The sequence below is a fragment of the Chelonoidis abingdonii genome, chromosome 11, assembly GCF_003597395.2.
Source record: "Chelonoidis abingdonii isolate Lonesome George chromosome 11, CheloAbing_2.0, whole genome shotgun sequence".
Lineage (NCBI taxonomy): Eukaryota > Metazoa > Chordata > Testudines > Testudinidae > Chelonoidis > Chelonoidis abingdonii.
In genome coordinates this window covers 43,472,610-43,489,394 of record NC_133779.1, presented here as the reverse complement: position 1 = coordinate 43,489,394, position 16,785 = coordinate 43,472,610, and the positions used below count along the sequence as shown (strand labels likewise).

Sequence of the window (16,785 nt, the reverse complement as noted above, 5' to 3'; positions counted from 1 at the left end):
ATGTATGTATTTGTAATTTAAGCTTAAATGGTCTGTTGGTGATTTGTGATATTAAATAATCTTTAAAATGTTTTCTTAATATTTGGAAGTTCACCTTCAATTTTTTTTTAAATTTCTTGGACTTTAAGCATATCAAAATATTGTCAATATTTGCTACAGTATTTGATTAGTTTATTTTCATAATTTTTGTTAACCACAAATACCTAGAGTATTTTTAACAAGTTGCGACAGAGTGCTGAGAATCAGCAGCCGAACCAGCACTCTAGTCACTGTAAGTCCAATTTGTTTTTCCCAGAGAAGGGCCTGATTGAGGGAAGCAGGGGCTAATTACTAGATCAGTCTGAGCTCAGGGAGCTAAGGAGCTAGTAATTCACTAACTGGAAGAGTAAAAAGGCACAGAAAAGAAGTGTAAGAAGGAAATGAGAGAAAGAGAAAGGGTGAGGAGAGGATAGGCAGGGCCAGGGTAAAGGGAGATCTCTGCATGGATGATGTTTGCATATCACTATAAACAGAGTTGCTGCACGGGACTATAAAGGGTGGTTGTTGAGATAAACACAAATAAACTACATGTCAGTGTTTACAAACTGGAGTATTAGAGCCATTTGAATGAGAAGACAGTAGAAGAGGACTGCGCCCTGTCACACATGTGCATTTATTTTTTCAAATAACAGAAAACTATAATTAACTAATGGAAATATCTCCAGATTATACATTTTAATTACATTAGTTTAGAATAGTAGACACATACTGGGGTATGAGCAGCACTGAAAAAGGCAGTAAAGCATGTAAGCACATGCGTAACGTCAATGGAACTTAAGTACTATCCTAAATCGGGGTGCCTTCCTGAATCAAGGCCAAAGTGTGCAGGGTTATATGACAGATTTATGTTCATGTTCACTGCACATTTTATATACCTGTTTATCCAAGTACCCTTTACCCTCTGGGTCAGCCAAATCCCATATCTGTGGAAATAAAAATAATTATAAAATTACTTACAAAAATACATGTATATTGGAAAGCTCAAATAGAAAACATTAGTTCTTGAATTGTTTGTTTTATATTTCAAAATTTGAACCACAAAATTTGCTTTACAAATTTTAAACCTCAAATTGTTAAAAGTATATGTAAAAAAGAAAATGCTCGCTCTTTTAAAATCAAATCCTTCACACAAAACCAGATGCAAACTCCATTGAAGTCAATGGGAGTCTGTCCATTACCTTTAATGACTTTTGGATCAGGCCCTTACATCCTACAATCTGAATGTCTCTTGCATTAGAGATCACATCTCAACCAACATACACAGAACAATGATTGAGCATTTTCCTGCACTCCCTGGCCTGCAGTTGTAGAGAGGAGCTCCCAATAATCCTGAACTCATGACCCAGCAGGAGATACAGATTTTTCTAATATTTTTTTTTTAATTAGTAATTTAAAATCTATTCGCTTTATCGTGTAATCTCTAATCAATCATTGTCATCTAACTCATTTCTCATCACAGTTAGTCTTTTTCTTTCTCAATAAGTTCTTATATCACCCTTTTCATCACAGTATCTAAGCACCTTCCAGTAGTCCAATAAATGTTGTGATTAACTGGTTATTTCTCTTTTACATATCTTCAGAATCTACACTTTCTTCAAAGCCTCCACCATTAAAACTTTTATCCAAACCCTGGCCATCTTCCACCTTGATTACTGTAACAATCTCATCCAGCCTCACGGAATCACACCTCTCCCAGCCCCCGTCTGTCCACATTTTCCTCCTCCACATCTCCTCCTCTTTGGATCCCTCCATTGGTGGATTCCTGTTTCTTCCCTTCATTTTCAGTTTCCTTTTCTTCACTCATATATCTCAATATCTCTGTTCCCAGTTCCCCTTACTGCTACCTACATCTTCTCAGTCATCTTGTCTGACTGCTTACTCCCTTTGTCTCCTCTTCCCACTCTTACCTTTGAGCCTTCTAAGATGCTGTCTCATGAGCATAGAACAGTCTCATTGAGAAGGTGCTCCCTCTTCAAACAATTCTTTATATGACCTTATTATTAACTATCTCTTCATCTTCCTTATACTGAACTGTTTTATCTTGTGTGTTATAAACTTTCCGGAGCTCTTAAAATATCCACAGGAGCAAAGCTTTAGTCAGTGCAACCAAGGGAGTAACAACCAATCTACAAGTAATCTGGAATTCAGAAAAATCAGAGGTACACTGTATTGGACATACTCTCTAGCAAACCACATCCACATTCACTCATACCAATTGTGATCATAATGCACAGAAAAAATACTGTATAATGTATGTGTGTCCCCATATAAACGCACACATACTTAACTTACTTTTCCAAGGATAATGTCTGGAAGACCTGATTTTTTAAGGAACAGTGCAGCTTCACTAGCCCCAACTCTCCCTGTGTATGTTGGATCTACCTGGAAAACAAAAATTAAGTGACTTAAGTATGTCAGCTACAAAAGCAAAAGTAGAGAATGGAGATTCTCCTATCCCTTAACCATCCAATAATACAGCAATATTAGAACACAGTTACCACACAACAGAGGGAACACTACAAGAAACTAGATTTAGAAAGGGGAAAAACAATTAAAAAAAATATATTAAAAACATACCTGTTTGTAATAAGTCTCATACAATGGATTCCCAGTCGAAAGCTAAAAAGCAAAAAGAGTTGGGGGGGGGATTAAAAAAAAAAAAAAGAGAGAGAGAGAAAAGCAAGAATAGACCATGATCAAATATATTCCACTTTCAGGGAATGCCAAAAAAGGACATCCTGATATGAAACAAATGAATTCAAATGATTATTTCTGTATCACTAATATTACATATTTAAAATACAAAAACATAAATTTGTAACCATATCATAACACCTTGAAGTTCTGAATCTAAAACTTAGGGTTCTGGCTGTATTGTTAACTGGACACACTACATTAGGGGTCGGCAACCTATGGCATACATACCAAAGATGGCACGAGAGCCAATTTTTGATGGCACATGGGGTGGGTTGAGCCACTCAGCCCACCGTTGCTCTGCGGTTCCCGCTGCTTGCCTCTTGCCAGCCGGGGTCCCGCCGCTGGTCCCACTCAGCACTAACTGCTGACCTGGGGGAAAGAACCCCAGACTGGCAGTGGGCTGTGACCGCAGCTGGCAGGAGCCAGCAGTCGAAACCCCAGAGCAGCGGCAGGCTAAACCGCTCAGCCTGCCACCGCTCTGGGGTTTCCACCGCCAGTCCCACTCATCGCCCACTGCTGGCCTGAGGTTCCTTCCCCCAGGCTGGCAGTGGGGTGAGACCCCAGCTGGGAGGAGCTGGCGATGGAAACCCCAGAGCTGGGCGGGCTGACCCACTCAGCCTGCCACCGCTCTGGGGTTCTGACTGCTGGCCGCTTGCCAGCCGGGGTCCCCGCTGCAGCCCCACTCACCTTGCTTCCAGTTAGGGCCGGTGCAAGGATATTTTGCGCCCTAGGTGAAACTTCCACCTTGCACCCCCACCTCTCCCCCCGGAGCATCACTTATTATAGACTTTCAAAAATGAATACTGCATAATGTGGCATTGTTCATTAGAATTAATACACATTCGGCTTGAAAATTAATTAATTTCATTATTTAGTCTACGTATTTAATGAAAATAAATGAATAACCAGCCAGGGGCTGGCAGGCTGGCTGGTTTTGGGTATGGGGGTGAGGCAGGGGTTGGATACAGACAGGGGTGTGGGGTTAGTGGCTTCAGGCAGGGGTGTGTGGCAGGGGATGGCTGGAGACAGGGGGTGTGGGGCTGGCTATGGGTAGGGGGTGTGGGGATGGCTGGAGGCAGGACAGGAGGGGCAGCAGGGGCTGGTTGGAAGCAGGGTGGAGCATTCCAGATATTCTGGGGCCCTACGCAGCCCCCCCACCGGGGTGGGGGTGTGGTGCCCCAGGCCTCTGGGGGGGGATGAGATGGGGGGGCAGGCTTTCATGAGGGGGCAGGCCTCCAGGGGGGCAGGACTGGCTTGGAAGGCGGGGGGAACCACCCCCAGCACTCACCGGTGGTGCAGCTGGGTCTCTGCACATCCCCCTGCTGGTGGTGAGTGCAGGACCGGCCTTGCTGCAGAGCTCAGGGGAGTGCGGACAGGGCCGAGCAGGGGCGAGGGCCCTGGGGAAGAGCCATAGCAGCAGGGAGCAATGCAGTGCCGCCGGAAGAGGAATGACATCACTTCCTGGTCACCCAGAGCTGATCAAAGCCGCAGTGCCCCTCGCACAGCAGCGGGAAGAGGGTTACATGTTTAGCTGGCCCCAGGTGAGCATCCCAGACATTTTGGGCACCGCTTTTTGGTATCCTCACATCTTTGCGCCCTAGGCGGTCGCCTAGTTTGCCTAGTGGTTGCACCAGCCCTGCTTCCAGTTGGAGTTCCAGCACAGGCCCCCTGCCAAACAGGGTCCAGGCCTCTAGCCCTGCTTAGCCCTACCAGCCGCCAGCTCCACTCACCTCAGCTGCCGATCTGGGGTTCCAGTCAGTTAACAACCGATCACTCAGAAGCCTGTGTGCAGCTTAAAGTATCAAAATACGTGCCACCAGACATTGGAAAACTCAGCAACGAAAAGCAAGGGCAATGATCACACTAAACTAATAAGATCTGCATTTTAATTTAATTTTAAATAAAGCTTCTCAAACATTTTGAAAACCTTGTTTACTTTACATATAACAGTAATTTGGTTATATATTATAGACAGACCTAAAAAACATTAAAATTAATTACCAGCACGCAAAGCCTTAAATTAGAGTGTATACATAAAGACTCGGCACACCGCTGCTGAAAGGTTGCCGATCCCCGCACTACGTGCTTACAGAATGCTCTCAACAATAAAGTTTAATATTAATATTTAACTCTGATCCTGAGTTAGAGAAGTCTTTCTGCATGGACCCATTTTGCAGGATTGGGGTACAGAAACATAAGTTTAGAATAAATATATGCAATGTAACCAAATTAACATTACTATGAGAACTGTAACACTAGTGACTTGAGAGTTAAGATTTTTTTTAACATTAACATTGTTATTCAAAAGCAGCAGACAATATTAAACTGTGTATAGCTTCTCCCTGTCCACAGTTTTCCCAACACTTAAAGTCATGTGATGGGGTGGACAAGGGCTTATGGGCCTGCCACACCCTGCCCCAGAAAAGGGCAACAGAGGCCACGTCTACACTACGCGCGAAAATTGATTTTAGATACGCAATTTCAGCTACGAGAATAGCATAGCTGTAATCGAATATCTAAAATCGATTTACTTACCCATCTTCACCGTGCGGGATCGATGTGCGCGGCTCGCCATGTCGATTCCGGAACTCCGTTTGTTTTGGTGGAGTTCTGGAATCGATCTAAGCGCGCTCTGGGATCGATATATCCCGTCCAGATCAGACGCGATATATCGATCCCCGAGCAATCGATTTTAACGCGCCGATACGGCGCGTAGTCTAGACAGGGTGAGAGAGGTCTAGAGTGGCTATGTGGGAAATAGCCAATCAGGGTCAACCAGGTTAGTATAAGAAGAAGAGCTGCAGGACCAGAGTGAGTTCAGTTCCCTGTTAGAGCTAGAGGAGAGTGGATGGTGCTCCAGGTTGGCTGCTAGGATTCCACAAGGACAAGGCCCTGAGATAAGGATGAAGAATGTGTGGGAACCATGGGAAAGTAGCTCAGGGAATTATAGCAGTAACCCAGTCTATTTAAAGGGACATTGTGAATGGCTGGTATCTATAGAATCCCTGGGCTGGGACCTGGAGTACAGGCTGGTGCTGCGTCCCCCTCCGTAGAAAGTGGCCTGGAGTTTGAGGGACCCCAGAAGGGGAACTGTAGTGGCCCAGCTGAAGAGCTGGGGACAGAAAGGCCCAGAGAGGGCAAAGACACTGCCTCCAGGGAAGGAGTCCTGGGGCACTGATCTATTCCAGAGCAAGGACAAACAGAGACATCACAGAAGGCTCAGAGAGGCTGCTGCTGGACTTGTACCCTGAAAGGAGTTTGCGCTGCTTTTCTCTATCAGACAGACTGTGTATGACTTGGCTGGAGGGCTGAGTCACCGAAGACCACCACAAATAGAGAGAGAGCAGCCACATGCACTCAGCCAAAGGGTGCTCACGAGAGGTGAGTGTGACCCCGTTACAGTCAAATAACTGGGGAATAACTATCTAGTTTCCCAGACTTCTGGCTGAATAGATCAAAACAATAAAAAAGTTTGTTTCACAGCCTCACACACAAGAGATGGAACATTTTATTTGGGCAGAAGTTTGTAGAGGTTACAATGAATAGAGCACAATATAGAAACTGAGGAAAAACTGTGTCTGGAGCAAAACAGCCCCATCCCCCATCCCTGGGTACATTAACCATTTAAAAATGAAAACAGTCAATGCGTGCAAAATTTTAAAATAGCAATTTATATAGAGAAATTCCCACACACTTAAATTATGCAATGTTTAAAATGCTATCATTCAAATCAGATCTATGGTGTGTTGTGCCTTTTCTCTTTAAACTATATCTGCTTTCTCCAAACAGCCTGTCCAGTGACAGTTGTAGACAAGTTTTCATCACAACACCAAGTTTTCACCAGAGCAAAATGTAATAGTGCATGCTGACATGTTCAAAGTGATTAAATTCACAGCTGTATTTCTTGATTATGCAATCCCTATTTTATTTGTATGTTGTACATGCACATCACATACAAACTACATTAAAAGTATGATATGATATACACTCAAAAGTTAGGAAAAGCTAGAATTAAATTACCTCTGCAATCTTAGTTCCCCCTCCCCTCCCCCCATGGATATGCATGTGTTTGTAATTATGTAGGTGTTCAAAAAAACCAAACTGAAAAACCAGAAATTCCATCATGTGGAATCATAACTAGCACCCTCACGGATCCAGTAGGGCTGAAACCTTGAGATGCATACCACAGACCTCTGCCATTTAAGGTAACAGAGAAAGTGATAGCATTAATAAATTGACATCCTCTTCATGGATCTGTCACTAGTAGAGGATAAGACCCATTTTGCAAAGGGGTTTCCACAAAAATTTATGACCACAGAGGAACAGCGAGACTAATAATCTTTGGTTTATTCCAAATTGTGGAGGGGACTGACCCTTCTGTTCCTGTTCCCTCAAGCCTAACGCATTGTCACGTCCTCTCCACACTCTCCCATCAGCTTCTTGTCCCAGGCTCCATGCTAGTCCACATCTTCCCTCTGGGCTGTCCTAGTGAGTCCTCCCTCCCCAGGCTCATTGCCCAGACAGTGCCAGTCTCCCTCTCCTCTGTCAAACAGGGCCAGCCTCCTTGCCCTCACAGTCCCAGTCCAATTCAGCTCCCAGTTCTCCTCCTCTTAGGTCACAATTCTATATCTTCCCCTTGCCAGGCTCTTTGTCCCAGTCTGCTCCCTCTGCCACACCTGTCCTCCTTCGTAGGTCTGGCTTATTCTCTCTGTATTCTAATCAAACCGTTTCCTCCTCTATGCTGCCTGAGTGCCTGTTCCCCAGAGGGAACACTGAAAGAACAAGAGAGAGAGTCTCCATATTCTGGGTTCTGTGACATAGTGATCTGCAACAATTGGCAGGAAAGTCCTGCTCAGCCCATGTAATCCTGGGTTGGAGCATGCTTCGTACAGGCAGAATCTTCAGAGAATCTAGAGGCCACTCTCTATTGCACATGTGCAAACTTAGATTTTTTTTTCCAGAGTCTTATAAGATGTCCAAACTTGGGCTTTTATTTTCCCCCACGAGAATAGCAAAAGTTTCATCCCTGACACAAAGGCAACCCCCTGCCAAAATGTCAAGTTCCTGCTCTAAAACACGGAGGCATACTAGGACTATAGCTTCTCAAGAAAACAGTTAAGATTGTGGGTTTGTTTTTTTCAATATAATCAAGGGCAAAATGACTCCCCCCCAAGTATTTTCCTCAGAAATGGCTCGACCATTTTTGTTAAAACTTTCTTAAAATATGAAGGCTGAGACAGATACTTGACTTGGGAAATTCTAACCCAAGTAGTTAAAAATTGGCAAAGATATAGGCAACTGAAAACAGGGTCTTACAAGAAGAAGTGTCAGGCTAACTGAAGTACAGGTGGAGCTTCTAGCTCCACCTATAATATTTACATGTGTGGGTGTGCGCACGTGCACATACATCTTGTGTCTTAACAGAATTAGAAGCATGTGCTGGATGTACCATTAGGAAGGAAAGAATCCTGGCTTTCCAATAATACACCATTCCCTTTCTGAGTTCTGATTGGTACGCAACTGAATATTGCTCATCCTTCACTTTGACCATTTTTGGGGGTGTCTGTGCATATTTGGGGAAAGATGGAAATGGTCTGTGTCATGTTGATTTTTATCTTCGGCAAGCTAGTAGAAATCCCAGGGGAGATTAAATAGTTGGCAGAGTGCTGGTGAGGTAAAATATACATAATTAAATTTATCAAAGGATATCACCACCACTTCCTGTTTTGATATAGCATTGAGATTTGATTTTATAGACATGCTTTTAGGCCCTGAGCCTGTGAACACTCACGTACATGCTTAACTTTAAACACAAGCAAGTCCTGCTGAGTTAAAATTAATGTGATTATTCACATGCTTAAAATCAAGCAAATGTTGATTTGCAGAACTGGAACCTTAGACTGTATAAAACAGAAGGTACAATGGAACAAACCTTCATTTACTGGGAACATTACTGATATATTACAAGCACCTCACATTTTTGCATTCTGTATAAACAAAAAATAATACAGCCCATTTGAGTCATTATTTAAATGTTTACAGTCACTTATGCCCAGTCTTATTCTGGATGCCTCCATGTAAAGATACTTAAATTATTACATCTGTTTTTCCCCCCCATTCTTTTTTATTCCACTTCGGTGAGTTTTTACACACATACTCTCTCTGAAATCTTTTCCAAGGAAACTACCCAACACTGCTAACTAACTATTTAGAAAATGTATCAATGTTGAAAGAAAGAACTATATCCTGTCCACAGCAAGAAGACCTAGTCTTTCAGAAACATGTACAAATTGCATAAAAATAGATAATACCAAGAGAACTTAGAACAACAAATCTCCCAAACATCAAAGGAGACGTGCAACTAACCATATAAAAGCAGGATTTCTAGTATGGTAAATATCCGAGATGTGCCATATGGGGTACATTTTATCAATCCATTGTAAAACTGTTGTACCTACTTTATTAGATGAGTCTTTAGCAAGCACTATAACTACCAACTTCTATGAAAGAAAAAATGTTCCCCTCTGAAGTCTAAGATATCACAAATGGTAGCTTGATATGAAAGACCAGAGTCTAATCACAAATTTAAATTGTAAACATCCGTACATATCATGAAAACATCTAGTATAATATTTACACACTTGTGGGTTTTCTTTTAGATGCTTGTCAGCCATACTGTTTATCAGATCAGAAATGCTTTCTATCACAAAATTAGGGTAATTATTGAAAAAAATTCCTAAAGTTTAAGCAAAATCATGAAAGCAAAGTGCACCCACAAAGACAGTCCTTTGCTTCCTTTGTATATTTTGTTTAGAATTAATAAATAAAAGACAGAATGCTTGCCATCTTTCACTTAAAAATTCTGTTTTATCCATCCGGGGTATGTGTGACTACAGCCTCATTGCAACCACAGCCAACTTTGGAATTCTTTCTTTGCTAGAAACTTAGCAAGAATACAAATTAGCAACAGTGAAAAACATATTTGGGGCCAAATAGGGCTCTGATCTGTGCCCAAAAAAGGGTTAGATAGCAACACACTCCCATAACAAGGCACTTGGCAAATTGTGTTGTACAACAAATTATATGAAACACTGTGGAAACATAACTACTTAGAGTATGATAAAAAAAGACCCACATAATTTCTTTAGAATGCTAAAATGCGTCTAAAGTAATTATTCTGAGCATTTTGATACTACTTTTTGAAGACAACTCCACTGGAGTTTCACTCTGGCATTCTTAAAAGCAGTGCAAAATATGGTGGGTATTTTAAAATTTATTACTCATGGTCAGTACATGGCACATTTAAGTTTTATGGCACAGTAAGTTGTGTAAAAACAGTAACAATTATTTTGCAAATGTCTGACTTCTGAACAGATTCAAAGTAACTAGATGTGTTTCTTCCACAATGATAATTACACACAACTTGTCAAAGACTTCAAGAGAGCAAGGAGTTACTTGACTTTATATCAAAACCCCAATTCAGCAAGTTGCTTGAGCTTTTAAAGCTCTATACAAGAGAACAGGCATTTCAGGGGTGAAATTTAAAAGTGAAATAGAAAGCTTTTAATATTTTCTGAAATGTATATGAAGCCAGAAGGTTTTATGTTGCAAAGACAGCATGGATCTATGTATCCAAGTGAAGTCTCACAAACTGCAAGAGAAGATAGAACCCTGAGCTCGGGATTTGGGGGAAAAGAGACTTAATAAATATATAACTAGTATAAAGTAGGAACATTTTATTAGTTACTTATTTGGGTTCTGGAGCTCCCCACTTAACTGTAAACCTTGCTAACAAATACCAGGAATGTGTAACGTGGTTAATATCTAGTGCCTTCCTCATTTGAAATCTAGATCAGATTTGCCTATAAATATTCAAATACACTTGGAAGATTGACAGTCGTCTTTCTAAATACACCTCTACCTCGATATAACGTGACCCAATGTAACACAAATTTAGATATAACGCGGTAAAGCAGTGCTCCAGGGGGACAGGGCTGCGCACTCTGGTGGATCAAAGCAAGTTCGATATAACATGGTTTCATGTATAATGTGCTAAGATTTTTTGGCTCCTGACGATAGCGTTATATCGAGGTAGAGGTGTACAGGACTGATTTATTGCAAGTGGTGAAGACAGGGTTTCACTTTAAAGATTTTGGGTAGATTTATCCCCTCATAGGAAATCAGTTAGATAATGTCTGCAAAGCACTTTGCAGAGGTAAAGGACTATGTAAGCACCAAGTATTGCTGCCATTATTGAAGAATTTAGGTAAGCATATAATGGCAAGTGTCAAGGTAAGGGTCTACTACAGACCATCAAATCAAGAAGAGGTGGTGGTTAAGGCATGTATAAAACAAACCAATATCCAAAGCATAAGACCAGGAAGTAATGGGGGCCTTTACCCAGACGTCTGTTAGAAAAGTAATGCAGTTGTTGGAATGTATTGGGGACACATTTTTGTTCCAGAAAGAGGTGGAAGTAACCAGGGGACAGCCCTTTTAGACTTGATTTTGACCAATATGGAGAAATTGGTAGAAAATCTGAAAGTGAAAGGTAATTTGGGTGAAAGTGATCATGAAATAGACTTCAGGATTCTAAGGAAAGGAAGGAGTGAGAGCAGTGAAATAAGGTCATGGAACTTAAAAAAAACTCCTCCCACTTTAACAAACTCAGAGAACTGGTAGGTAAGATCCATGGCCCAGGGGGGGAAGGGGGGGGAGAATTCAGGATGGCTGGGAGTTTCTCAAGGAGAAAATATTAAAGGCATAACTCCAAACTAGTCTGAGGCAAAGGAAAGACAGGAAGACTAGTGAGAGGCCACTATGGCTCTCAGGAACACTTTAATGATCTGACAATCAAAAAGGAATCCTACATAAAGTTGAAACATGGAAAAATTACTAAGGAGGAGTACAAAGGAATAGCACAAGCATGTAGGAACAAAATTAGAAAGGCTAAGGCACAAAATGAGTTACATGTAGAAAAAGGCAGTCAGAAGAGGGTTCTTTAAATACATAAGGAACAAGAGAAAGATGAATCAAAGCATAGGTTCTCTATTTTGCAGAGAAGGAGAGCTAAGAAGTTAAAAATGATGACAACAAGAAAGCTGAGGTGTTTAATGCCAATTTAACTTTTGTCTTTACTAAAAAAGCTAATGGTGACCAGATACTCAACACAATTAATATTAACAATAAGGGGGAAGGAATGCAAGCCAAAATAGGTAAACAACAGGTTAAAGAATATTTAGTTAAGTGAGATGTACTGAAGTCAGCAGGGCCTGACGCAATTCATCCTTGGGTACTTAAGAAACCAGCTGATACAATATTGGAACTGTTACCAGTTATCTTTGAGAACTCCAGGAGCATGGGTGAGGATCTGGAGTTTTAGTGGATCACAAACAGAATATGAATCAACCATGTGATGCAGTTTCAAAAAAGGATAACTATTCTTGGATGTATTTACAGGAGTGTCATGTAAGACCTGAGAGACAACTGTCCCCCCTATCGGGCCTCAGTGGAATACTGTGTCCAATTCTAGGTACTGCACCTTAGAACAGACATGGACAAAACTGAACTAGTTCAGAGGAGAAGGCAACAACAATTATAAAAGGCTGAGAACCTGTTCTATGAGGAAACGTTTTTAAAGAAACAAAACACTGGGCATGATTAGTCTTTAGAAAAGAAGTGGGGGGGAGGGAAGGAAACCAGATGGGTTTAAAATATGTTCAGAGCTGTTATAAAGAGGATGGTGATCAACTGTTCCCTATGTTCACCAAAGGTAGGGACAAAAGTAATTGGCTTCATTTGCAGCAGCAGAGATTTCAGTTAGATTACAGTTAAAAAGGTTTTTCCCAATAAGGGAGTTAAGCTCTGGAATAGCCTTCCATGGGAGTTGGTGGAATTCCCATCATTGCAAGTTTTTTAAAAACAGGTTGGACAAATATGTGTCAGGGATTGTCTAGGTTTAGTCGGTCCTGCCACAGTGCAGGGGGTTGTACTTGATGACTTCTAGAGGACCCTTCTGGCTATACATTCCTATGATAATGACAAGCATTAAAAATAAAATGTGTCCAAATTGTTCAGGATCTTTCAACTGCAGAATCCTGATTATCCCACTCTCCTCACTCAATCTTTGCTAATAAGGAGTAAGAAGAAATGAGCCTTTCAAGTGTGTGTCATCAGCTTCCATCAACTACGATACAGTAGAACCTCAGTTATGGAACATCCGAATGGAGATTGCTGGTAACTCTGAAATGTTAGTAACTCTGAACAAAACATTATGGTTGTTCTTTCAAAAGTTTACAACTGAACATTGACTTAATATAGGTTTGAAACTTTACTATGTGGAAGAAAAAAGCTACTTTCACTTTTTTTTTTTTAGTAGTTTACATTTAACACAGTAACGGGGGGGGGCCTCCACTGCTGCCTGATTGTGTACTTCAAGTTCAAAATGAAGCACGTGGCTGACTGTCAGTTCATAACTCAGAGGTTCTACTGTACTTCTTACCCCCCCATTTCCATCACAACAGTATGCAAGCACCTTTCCAAGATTAAAAAAAAAAACTTCTCACAACATCCCTGTGCACTAGGCAGTATTAGTTCCATCGTACAAATGGGGAAACCAATCCATAAAGAAATGAACTGACTTAAGTAAGGTTACCCCAGGAGTCTACAACAGAGCTGAGAACTGAATCAAAGTGTCCTGAGGCCTAGTCCAGGGCCTTTCACCACAAGATGATGCTGCCCCTTCCACTACAGTAGTTCAATACCAGGCCCTACAGCTTGGCTGGGGAAAAAAAGGAACATCAACCATCTTCATCCCAACGAGGAAGCGAGCATCCGTCCTCCCTCCCTGAGATTCCACCTCAGAGACTGCTGCTGGGAAAGGGGCTCAAAGACTCGCCATCAGCCGGCCCCCTCCCCAAATGCTCCCCTGCCCCGGCTGCTGAGGGGAGCTAGGGGCTTGCCCCCCTCCGAGCACTGACCCGCCAGCGCCAGATGGGGCCCAGCTTCCCACACCCAGCTTCTTCTCTCGCGCCATAAGCCGGTTTAATTCGCCGGTTCTAGGCTGCCACCCAGAGGCCTGTCCCCCTGGCCAGGGCTCTCCCCCGGCGGGGTCCAACCCCCGACCGCAATTAGTGGAGCCTCTGGCCCAGGCCAGGCCGGGTACCTGCTGGCTGTGTGGAATGAGCGCCGCCATCTTCCTCCCACTGACTGACTCCGGCGGGGCGGGGCGGTCGCCGCCGGAGGAAGGGGGAAGGGATCAGCGGGCCCTGCCAGGCACCGCAGGGAACTGGGTGGGCCTCTTCTTGCTTCACCCGGAGTCCTGAGACCTCGCCGGGAGGACTCGATGTGCAGGTGAGAGGACTAGGAGGTCCCGCTACAATGCTGTGCAACTCCGTAACAATGGGATCGTAGCTGCTTTTATCTGAGGGTGTCAAAAACATTTTACAATATCCCATCATTATCCCCATTTGTACAAACCATTGGGGAAACGGGCTTGCCCAAGGTCAATTGCAGAGCCAAGAGTAACAGGCAGGAAACGTGATTTCCAGTCTCCACCTTCAGTTCCGAGAGAATATATTTACTTCATGGAATACACTAGGACAGAGTTAAGATTAACTAAACAGGTGGTTGTGCTAACAGTAAATTGGCACGTTTGTTAAAATATATTTCCACTGATAACATGAAATTCACACACAAAAGCTCAATTTGTTAATATGCCCCTGGAGGCACTTTTCAAAAATATGTTAGGGTAGGTTAAGCCTCCTTACACTTCTAAATTTTAGCTTAATCAGGTTCTACAAATCACATAAAACTGGGGTGTTAGTAACTTTATTCATATATTAACTGATGAGATTTTTTTTTAATTCAAGGGGTTTTATGTACTAGAAAGTCCTATCAGCTTTTTCTTCTCCAGTCACTTTTAAACACCATAAACCTTTAAAAGGCAATGTAGTCTAATTGACAGAACAGGTGACCAGGTATTAAGACTCCTGTCTCTGGGAGGGACTCCAGGGCTTGTGTCTAAAGACACTTGTAACTATATTCAAAGTATGGTAAAACAAGTTAATGGTCACTGCAGAGACTTCTGTTTTTCTAGTCATTGTGTCAGCAACATACTAGAGGCAAAAAAAAAAATAAAACGCACAAAAGAGACAGCCAAACATCTCTCTCACACACACATAATTAAAAGAACATTTAAGATTGCATCTACCATCCCCCACCCCCCAGAACTTGTGTGAGTGCTGCTGCCTCATTCCCATGACTGTCTCCTTGCCTAGCCAGTCCTTCTCTCCATCTCTCAGTCACCTCATCATAGTCCCTTGGCCAGCTAGACCTAGTCCCCTACTCTGCTCTCATCAAAATCACAGTCATCCCCCCACTCCACTTCTCAATCCCTGTCTCCTTGCCTCAGTCTTGTCAGCCAGTTCATTTTCCATCAGGAGGCTTCACATCTGGTCTCAGTCTTCCCCCAACCCATTCTCACTCCCAGTCCCACTCTTCTCTGCTGGCTCCAGGTTCAATCTGTCTGCATTCTTTCCCCCTTGGTTCCCAGTTTCATTGCCTCACCAGTCCCCCTTCAAGCTCCTTGTCCAGATCTACCACCCTCTGTTATTTCCTGTCCCGCCCATCAGATGAGTACTGCTCTTGTCACTTCTCTATTAGAACCAAGCAACTTTCTCCTTCATGCTGCCTGGGTACCAGTAGGGGGAGCACTGAATGCACAGAAGAGAATCTCTCTGTTCCTCTATCACAGAAGCCTACAACAGTCAAGGAGCAGCAATTACAGAAATCCTGCTAATCCCTGAGCTGGAGCATACTCAATAGTGCTGAAATGTTTGGATAATTTAGTTACCAAACTCTAACAAGTCTCTACTAAGTAAATTTAAATTAAGATTTTGGAAAGATTTATAACTTGGCTACATGGAGCAATTTTTTCCATAGAAACAGCAAGAGCCATCATGCTATGTTGGCCTGGTTATTGGGGTGTTTTCAGTAGGACAGTATAGGTTTAACTTGACAGGAGTCTGTCAAGAAAAACAAGCAGAGAGGAAAAGAATGGCTCAAGATAATATTCAGCTCTTATCTAGAGCTTTTCATCGGTAGATTTCAAAGTACTTTATAAAGGTCAGTATCATTATCCCCATTTTACAAATGGGGTAAACTGAGGCACAAAGCAGTGACATGGCTTGCCCAAAGTTACCCACAGACTAGTAGCAGAGCCAAGAGGAGAATCCTGCTCTATATATGAGGCAACATTGCCTTTACTTAGTCACTCCTCAGCAAACACTTGAGGACTGTTAAGGGACAATGCCAGAACCACTGGCTCCGAGGACTCTGGCTTGATTGCCAGCGGAGCCTAACATTGCTGGTTTTGACCAGAAGGGTCAAAGTCTAGAAATGCAGGAGAATAATAAAATCTATAACAGGGCTTAAAAGGGCCACTCTTCGGCAGAGGGTTCTTCAGGAGAGCTAGAACTGAGACAAAGGAACCACTTTGAAGAAGTTAGACCTGCATAGGTTACCTCAGGCAATAGTAAGCCTTAAGTTAGATAGATTTGCATGTAGACTTTTTGCTATTTTAAAATTATTTTCTCTAAAAAGGTTTGTCCCTTCAACAAAATGTATTTATTTTTTGCTTTAAGAAAGGTGTTTCATCACTGTATCACTGGTCACAGACTCCAAAAAGGAAGAGCTGCACACTGAACTAAGTTGGACCTGCAGGGGAAGAACAGTACATACACAGGGTTCCATAGCCCAAGGCCTGGTCTAGGAGTAGAAGAATTGTGAAATTCCACTCCCAGAAGGCATGAGGCCTGGCATGTCTGAAGGTGCATACAGAGAAACTACAAAGGGGCCAGGGAAGCAGCTAGCCCTATAACTATGACACAAGCATAATTACTATGGAAGTTCTTCAAGCCTTCTTTATTCATTAAGACTTTGTACAATGTTATGTAGCAACATATACTTCACAGATCAGGAATGCTGTCTTTGAAAAAACTTATTTTTGTAAAAGCGTTTGTGATAAAGAGACAAGGCGGGTGAGGTAAA

General features: G+C 42.4%; 1 protein-coding gene across 6 annotated transcripts in view; it reads right to left on the bottom strand.

The window, feature by feature from the left end:
- Positions 1–13,958, bottom strand: part of EPS15L1 (epidermal growth factor receptor pathway substrate 15 like 1) — a 77,684-nt gene extending 63,726 nt beyond the window's left edge. For all 6 annotated transcript variants that reach the window (XM_032777526.2, XM_032777529.2, XM_032777527.2 and 3 more), the window contains exons 1-4: positions 13,901–13,958; positions 2,617–2,658; positions 2,332–2,421; positions 915–962 (exon numbers count right to left, since the gene is read on the bottom strand). In XM_032777526.2, the coding sequence (XP_032633417.1) occupies positions 915–962; positions 2,332–2,421; positions 2,617–2,658; positions 13,901–13,930 (210 nt within the window). In that variant the 5' untranslated portion in view covers positions 13,931–13,958. The remainder of the gene's footprint in view (positions 1–914; positions 963–2,331; positions 2,422–2,616; positions 2,659–13,900) is intronic.
- Positions 13,959–16,785: the final 2,827 nt, after the last annotated feature.